This window comes from Harmonia axyridis, chromosome 6, assembly GCF_914767665.1.
Source record: "Harmonia axyridis chromosome 6, icHarAxyr1.1, whole genome shotgun sequence".
Classification (NCBI taxonomy): domain Eukaryota; kingdom Metazoa; phylum Arthropoda; class Insecta; order Coleoptera; family Coccinellidae; genus Harmonia; species Harmonia axyridis.
The window spans coordinates 1,752,428-1,761,148 of record NC_059506.1 but is presented as its reverse complement, the minus strand read 5'-3'; the positions used below and the strand labels follow the sequence as shown (position 1 = coordinate 1,761,148).

The 8,721-nt window shown below is 32.5% G+C and overlaps 1 protein-coding gene and 1 long non-coding RNA gene across 2 annotated transcripts; one reads left to right on the top strand and one right to left on the bottom strand.

The window, feature by feature from the left end:
- Window positions 1–413: 413 nt before the first annotated feature.
- Window positions 414–7,143, top strand: LOC123682549. The gene is made up of 2 exons (XR_006747830.1): window positions 414–600; window positions 1,237–7,143. It is a non-coding gene; the product is annotated as an uncharacterized LOC123682549 (long non-coding RNA).
- Window positions 7,144–7,869: 726 nt separating this feature from the next.
- Window positions 7,870–8,223, bottom strand: LOC123682401 (ribonuclease P protein subunit p25-like protein). The gene has a single exon (XM_045621000.1). It carries the CDS (start codon window positions 8,221–8,223, stop codon window positions 7,870–7,872), a length of 354 nt encoding a protein of 117 aa, XP_045476956.1.
- Between the last annotated feature and the right edge of the window lie 498 nt (window positions 8,224–8,721).

The window sequence follows — 8,721 nt, the reverse complement described above, 5'->3', positions numbered from 1 at the left end:
GTATATTTTGCATCCATTCATTTTTGGTATGTCTGCCATGTATAAATTGAAGAGCAGCAGTCCTATCACCGATCCTTGGGGAACTCCAGTTTCAATATATCTAATCGCCGACCAGGTAATATCGATATTCACTTTAAATTTTCTATTTGCTAGGTACGATTGTATTAATCTCTTAATTTGGTTGTAAATTTCATCAACTTCATTTTGTATATCAGACCTTGATGACACATTTTATCGAATGCCTTTTCTATATCCAAGAATATTCCACTGTGTCTGTAGAAAGGTTCATTTGCTCCTTAATATATAGTAATGTATTACATTACATGTTACGCCACTGTAGTTTTCCTCAACAATAGAAACCTCAGCCGGTAGGGTGCGCTCGCAATATCAAGAATTTCCACATCTGAGTGGCCTCCTGATGGTTCTTCGTTTCTGGTTTTTCTCGCAGTGGATGTACTATTGAATGCATCGTATGAGAAGCATTTTTCTGTTATCTATATCTACGTTTCATTTGTTACATCAATATTTTATTTCGCCATTTCTTATATCAAGGTGATAAATATTTGATTTATTTTTCGGGATCAAAAACCGGATGACCGGGTAAGAATGTTTTTATCAGATTTATTTTCATATGTACCTACCTATTATTTTTATTTATCAGTTAATTGATCGTGGAAATTTATTTGAAGCTATTTTCAATTTGAAAGAAGTCACTGGAAATAATTTCATTTTACTGTTAATATATTTGTTTTATTTGTTTCGTGTTATTTTTTTCAATATTTCATTTGATAATAAGAATAAAATGAAAGGGAAAATACGTGCATGGATATTGCAGATCCACCATTTTGTCCAAACTTCATATATGGAAGTAGATAATGTCTATCCATAGTTTTTTTATATTAATAAAGAAAATAAATAAAAACAAAAAATGGGATGAAACCCGAAACATGCATGTCAACAAGATTTTATATATTTTATTAATAAACTGTGACACGTATAATCAAGTGTTTTTATTTATTTTCTTTATTTATATTGAAAGTATGTTTCACCAAGAGATATGTGAGAAATCAATTTCGCATAATTTTTTGATTGCATTGTTGATCTGTTGGGGAAATTTCTGGCTTCTTATTCTTGATATTTATTTTTTTTATTGTTAATTTTAAAATGAGTTGGAAAGTTTCCCATACAGATTTTGTTTTGAAATTTAAGTGCCTGATTGCAATTTGAATTTTACAGTTTTTGGTAATAGCTGAAAATTTTGGACTTCTTCTCTCTTTGGTTACACTTCAAAATTACGGAAGAATAATTTTTGGAAACACTTGACAAGCACAATTTTGGCAATCCTTAGATCCTGACATCGATTTCTACTCAACACCTGATTTTGGAAATCACGATTTTGGTACCAATTCTGAATTGGGACAACTGAACCTGGTGGAAGGGTTCATCCCCAGGAAGGCCTTCACTGGACTGAAGTTAAGTTTTCAAAAGGAAAATGACGACGAGAGTATTTTATAGTATTAGAAATTTGTATTTTCGAAGTTCAATTATGCTTGTAATTTTTTATTTCCTTTAGTTATTTTCAAGATCCTTTGATCAATTCTTGCTTAGCACCGAAATAAAATAATCTCCATCTGGGAGGATAATAACAGAAGTACCACCCTTAATTATAGGGGTAGGATACAAACCGGCTCCCAACGTGATGCCTTTCTGATACGTATAAGCCTGAATTGATCATATGGTTCTTTGAATTTTTTTTGTAAAAGATTAGGAAGTGGAAATTTTCTCAACTTTCTTGATCATTTCAATTTCTCTATTCATTTATTTTTATCGTTCTTTATCGGCCTGATTTGATGATTTCACTGCAGCCGCTGTCAGACATTTTGGCGCCCCAGACAAAAAAATTTCGCCGCCCTGCTTTGCCTAATTTATCTGAATTTTCTTTGAAGAAACATTTCTGTGTCAAAAATGATGTCTTGTTTTATTAACTGAATTTGTGCCCCTACAATTCAGCACCCCGGCAAAATGTCCGATATGACCATCCTGGCGCCGGCCCTGAATGCATCTTTCTTGATTTCTTTCGTTTCATAGAATAGTTATTTACGTAACAAGTCCGGAAAATAGGGTTTTTTTGGACGAATAGACAAAGTCTGTGAGTCTGTGTTTCGAGCGTGTTGCGTACAATATTTTTTCGGCAACCGTGTAGAATAACAAATCAATGGGACGACACATTTCTTTTATATACATTTTAATTCTTATTCAAACAGAACAGAAAATACAACATATGAACTATCAGCCGTTTTCTCGGTTGCTATGGTAATGATCGACAGCATTTATTAAAAATATACCTACCAAGATTTTTATATTCACAATGACACAAACGACGTGATTTTTTTCCCGGCCTAGTCCGGGAAGTACGTACTTTCCGGACTAGGCCGGGAAATGAGCACTTCCCGTACGATTGCCGAAAAAATACTTTTAATAACTGCTTCGAGTGCGTATATTTTTTTTCTCTTTATATAACTCACAACAAAATGAATAAATTCAATCCTAATTATTCGAACAGCATTGAATTCTCATATGAGATCTGTATTCGGGGTATACATATAGATCCACCATCAACTGTGGAAGAAAAACTGAAAATTTAACGTGGTCTTTTAGCACAGAGAGAATAAGTTTCTTCGAAATTAGTGATAAATACAAATTTGCTCAAAATATCGCTACAATTTTCAGTACCAGTTGATGGATCGTCGAATGCTCTTTGCGAAACACAAACTGATGATTTGAAATTATTTTCTTTCCTTCTACGAAATCTGTTAGTCTTCTGTTAATTAATTTCTCTATGACTTTACTAATTACCGTTAATAATCGGCTTATGTATAGATAGTTTTTTGTCTTTTCTTTTTTTCCAAATTGAGATTGTAAGATTGTATCAGCCGTTTTCCATTTGTTTGGATAATATCCTGTTTTTAGTATGAATCTGGCTATTTGAAAGATATCATCCCGTGCTTCTCCTGGTTAGTTTTTAATTGCTTGATTCTGTATTCCGTCTATTCCAGGTGCTTTTCTATTTTTCAATGTTCTGATAATTTCTTCAATTTCTTCTTTAGTCACTCCTTTTAGATCTTCTTTCATTTCATTGTTATCATTTTCTGTTATAATAACAATAACAATAATATTTATTCACCATCAAATTTTACATGGTTCGTCAAAATAACAATAATATTAAAATTTGAAACATAAAAGGCACCCTTCACCAATACCTCCTTAATTTTGCTGTCGAAATTTTTTTTGGTAAATTCTTTATTTCATTTGGAAGTCTATTGAAAAGCTTTATTCCCCAATAACTCGAAATATTTTGAGTGTTCTTTTTCCTGTGGAGTGGAGTGAGAAGATCGTTTTTGCATCGAGTGTTGAACCTGTGGTAAGTTCCAATGTACCAATGTAAAGCCAAGCTTTTCTACTTGCTCCTTTGAAAACACCCTCACTGTCTACTTTTGCTGTTCCTTGTGTAATTCTTTTGTTTTCCCTTTTCTTCCTTATTTGTTGACTCTCCGTTTGGTTTATATTTCCGAAACTTTTCTTTCCGGCCACTGGCGCCACAGGTCGCAACAACAACTCGTCGGTAGTTCCAGAATGAGATGTCGATTTTGATCTACCGCGGGAATTGTATTTGATATTGCTGTCATCCGAATTTTGTGAAATATCCTTTGTTTTTTTATTGTCTTTTTTAACCTCAGTTTTTGATGTTTTCAATTCTTGACTCACTTTATTTGTACTTGCACATTTGAAGAAATTTATCAATAATCAGTTCTTTTTTCCATTTGATATTGAATCATTTCCATTAAATTGATGCTCTTTTTCAGGTTCTGTTTTTCAATTTCAAGTTTTTGACAGTATTTATTCTTGTCACCTCCCTTTACAGATTCTTTTATATTTTTCGCTATACACTCCAAATCAAGTGCTGCATTCAAAGCACCGTTTCTTCAGTTCTTTTTCCCATTTGAAACTGTATCATTTCTATTGAATTGATGCTCTTTTTCAGGTTCTGTTTTTCAATTTCATGTTTTTGACAGTATTTATTCTTGTCACCTTCCTTTACAGATTCTTTTATATTTTTCGCTATACACTCCAAATCAAGTGCTGCATTCAAAGCACCGTTTCTTCAGTTCTTTTTCCCATTTGAAACTGTATCATTTCTATTAAATTGATGCTCTTTTTCAGGTTCTGTTTTTCAATTTCATGTTTTTGACAGTATTTATTCTTGTCACCTTCCTTTACAGATTCTTCTATATTTTCCGCTATACACTCCAAATCAAGTGCTGCATTCAAAGCACCGTTTCTTCAGTTCTTTTTTCCATTTGAAACTGAATCATTTCTATTGAATTGATGCTCTTTTTCAGGTTCTGTTTTTCAATTTCAAGTTTTTGACAGTATTTATTCTTGTCGCCTTCCTTTACAGATTCTTCTACATTTTCCGCTATACACTCCAAATCAAGTGCTGCATTCAAAGCACCGTTTCTTCAGTTCTTTTTTCCATTTGATACTGAATCATTTCCATTAAATTGATGCTTTTTTTCAGGTTCTGTTTTTCAATTAAAAGTTTTTGACAATATTTATTCTTGTCACCTTCCTTTACAGATTCTTCTATATTTTCCGCTATACACTCCAAATCAAGTGCTGCATTCAAAGCACCGTTTGTTTTGACACTATTCGGCACTTTTTTATTGATTATATATTCAATGAGCTCATCCTTTTTCCACTTATTTAGCTCATTCATCAACTGCGCTTTTGACATCGCCATGTTCAAACTATTCAATAATATTTTCATGTATTTCAACTGATTGGTTAAATTGGTCGTCGTTAATTTTTGGATTCGGCTTAAATTGATGTTCCAGTGATTCTACAAATATTTCTGTCTTTTCTTCATATCTACCTGATTTCTTTCTTCAGTTTTGGTATCTTCGCTTTCGTTTTCTTTCCGGTTAATGCTGTCGATATTTTCCACAGTTATTAGTTTTCCGTATCTAGTTCTATTAGCTTTTTCCCAGTCTTCCTGGAACACTTGTCTGACTCTGTTTTTCACTTCGTTGGTCAATTTATTCAGTACAATTTTTCGTCTTCGGCTTTTTCTTTTCTCCTAACAATATTCTCACGTCAGTACTAGGACCAAAAGATCCCACTCTATCCACGAAATAGGTACGATGAACGTTTTAGACATAGCATTAATGCAAAATCAATCAGCAAATTATGAATTAGAAACCAAGATGATTTCTCATCAGATCCCAGCCCAGTGATCTTGACATAAGAAATTGGAATAGACAGATTTCCCACGGACAGAAAATCATTTAATTGATTAAAATTCAAAGAAATCTTTCAAGCAAAAAGTGTGATGAAAGAAAACAGGGAACAGAGACGAAGCAATCAAGGACCTAGAAAAAAGAATAATCGAAGCTACAGCACAGTCCAGTAAGATCAAAAGAGTACCGAAAAAGAGTTCGCTACCTTTATAACATATTACATTTGTCTGCTATAGCTCTCAGTTTATTTCGTTCATTCAAACAACCTTGAAGACCCCATAACCGTATACAGGATGTTCCTTCAATTACGCGCTGAATAACTGTTTCTTTTCGCACCATTTTATTTTTCCTTGTTTTTATTTTGTATTTCTCCTTTCTTTCTTTTTTATTACTTCCTTCTCTTCTCGTTCTTCATTCTCTTTCATTTTATTTTTCTTTCTCATTTCTTTCTTTCATTTTGATTGCTCCAACTTTGAAGAACGATTTACGTATTTGATAAGATCATAACCCGGTATACTTGATTTTAATTTCACGAATTCTTGTGGTGAAAAAAATTTCAGGATTTCCCTCATACATTCAAAATCGAGCATTACGGCTTCATCAAATTGGAGGGATGCAAAATCTCCTGTGTCGAGAAATAGTTTCAACCCTAATTTATATTTGTTTATTACATCGTGACCGTAAATTGGGTACTTACTTTCGTCTATTAAATACATAACTACCCTCAAGAGTCAGCTTTTACGAAGTTGGGAATTTCTTCTTCTGCTCGATAGGAGAACTTTTGTACAACTGAAGAATCTCTTTCCAATTTTATATTCACGCATTGTGACCGAGTCCAACCATTGCAATTCGTTTCTACATTGTTTTTCGAACTGGACATCCGGCAATAAATGACTATATCGAAATAGACCCTCAAATTCAAGTAGAATCAAATGTTTCAGTATTCCTTGTCGTAAAACCGAAGAATGTGTCAATAAGACATCAAGAAAAGTCCTATTTCGTTCGTTTAAACCTTTCGCATAAATTCCGTTTCTCAGGAATAAACAATGAAATGGTAAGTAATGGTCACATTGTCGAGTATGGAACATCAATGTGTGCAGAACTGTCTTTGAACTCTATTGCTCCTCATATCCGTCGCTTCTTACTCATGAAGAATCTCAGGGTGAATCGCGCTATATCTATCTATCTATCTATTTGTGACAAAGACTGTACTCTATATTATAATTCTTGTTAGGATCTAAATTGGGAATGTCTTTGTATTTCAAATAGTACACAAATTGACTGAGCAACCGTTTATCTGAAATCAAATGAACAAAATAATTAGATATAATAAAACACTACGAATTAAAACACAATAATAATAATAATAAACAAACTTTATTTTGAGGAAACACTCAACAATCAAACATTTGAACAAAATAGTGTCAGCACGAAAGAAATAACAATAATTTTAAATTTACTCAAGTTGGGAATTGACAATTGAGAAAACTACTGACATCATAAGATTCCAGATTCAATAACATTTCGTGAACTGATTTTTTGAATTGTTTAAGGTTGTTTATTCTCTTTATAAAATTCGGGAGTTTGTTATAAACAAGACATATGTATAAAGGACCCTTTTCAGATATTATAAGCCTATGTATGGGATATGTATATTCCAATGATCTTGTTGGATAAATATTTTTTGTTTGAAGTTTTCGAAAATATCCCTATTTTTGAAAAAGAACAATAATAATTCTTGAATATTTATTACAAAGACCGTTAGAATTATTAATTCCATTGCTGGAATACCATATGCATTCAACTTTAGAAAAAGAAGCTCATGATTTAAGCAGTCGAATGTTTTGGACAAGTCCAAAAATAGTCCGATCTCCAACATTTTTTCCTCTAAACCGTTAAGAATTTCATTAATAAAATCAAATATTGCCGTTTGTATAGATTTCCCTCTTTGGTAACCATGTTGGAATTTACTGAATAGTTGACAGTTCATTACGAATGACTTTACTCGATTACACATCGCTGTTTCGAAAATTTTTGAAAAATTAAACAGTAAACTTATGGGTCTATAGTTTTCTAAACTGGTAGGGTCACCGTCCTTATGTATCGGTTTAACAATATCTAGTTTTTCATGGAAGATTCCATTCTTCACGTCAAGGGTTACAAAATGAGAAGATGTAAGAAAATAGTAAATTATATTAAAAAATTTACAATAAATACAAAAAATGGGTTATACAAAATACTGCTAAACAATAACATTTGAAGACTAAAATATTAATCTTATCACATGCATATGTATATAATACAATCATATTTTCATTTCTACTTTGATATGTTGACATTTCCTTGAGATGGAACAAATTGGCCAGGGGGTTGATAACCTAGTTCTCTACTATCCAAGGGTTTGCTGGATAAATATATATGGACTATGGGAAGTTTTCTCTTCACCACTATTTGATCTAGTTCTGGGACAACAGGATTCCAATATTCCTCTACTATTTTATAACCAGTTTTTGTAATCTGGTGTAGTTTAAAGTTATATATCTTATCTCATGCATATAATGCAATCATATTTTCATTTCTCCTTTGATATGTTGACATTTCCTTGAGATGGAACAAATTGGCCAGGGGGTTGATAACCTAGTTCTCTACTATCCAAGGGTTTGCTGGATAAATATATATGGACTATAGGAAGTTTTCTCTTTACCACTATTTGGTCTAGTTCTGGGACAACAGGATCCCAATATTCCTCTACTATTTTGTAACCAGTTTTTGTAATCTGGTGAAGTTTGAAGTTATGATTTCTTTTCATAATTTCAGCACAAGAAATGGCCTTTTCTACGGATGTTCCATATCCTGTCCAGATGCAAGATATATCGTCAGTCTTATTCTCATAAAATGTCGTAACATGAGATATTACATTTCTCATTTTAGTACCTCCTCTAATCTCTAATCTGGTGTAGTTTAAAGTTATAAGTTCTTTTCATAATTTCATACACGTAGAACACAAGGTGAATACAAGCTAGAATTTTCAACTACTTAACTTTAGTTTATGTTTTTACTCTCTTTTCATTTCAACATAATCCCCTTTATAATTCTGATTGTAGCATGCTACATTTCAAATTAAAACTATTGAACTGAACAAGAAAGTTGATGAAAATCTGTGCGTACGCCAATGCGTATCTTCGTGCATGTGTACCCGATACAGTGAAACTGTAATATCATTTCTTTTCCTGGTTTCTTTGAATGAATATCGATAATTATCGCAGCGAAATTTATTTAATTGTGTTCCTCTAATATATTCGTAAAATCCTCATGAAGGGTTGTTTTTGTATTTTCAACTGTCGGTTATTATCGCAAATCAACGGAGCTTCATAAAAAAAAAGGCATGAAATGTACCATTTTCGAGCTAATCGGTTACAAAGCA

What these genes read in the sequence shown, in the direction of transcription:
- LOC123682401 (XM_045621000.1), bottom strand. Translation starts at nt 8,223, where the DNA reads ATGAGAAATGTAATATCTCATGTTACGACATTTTATGAGAATAAGACT.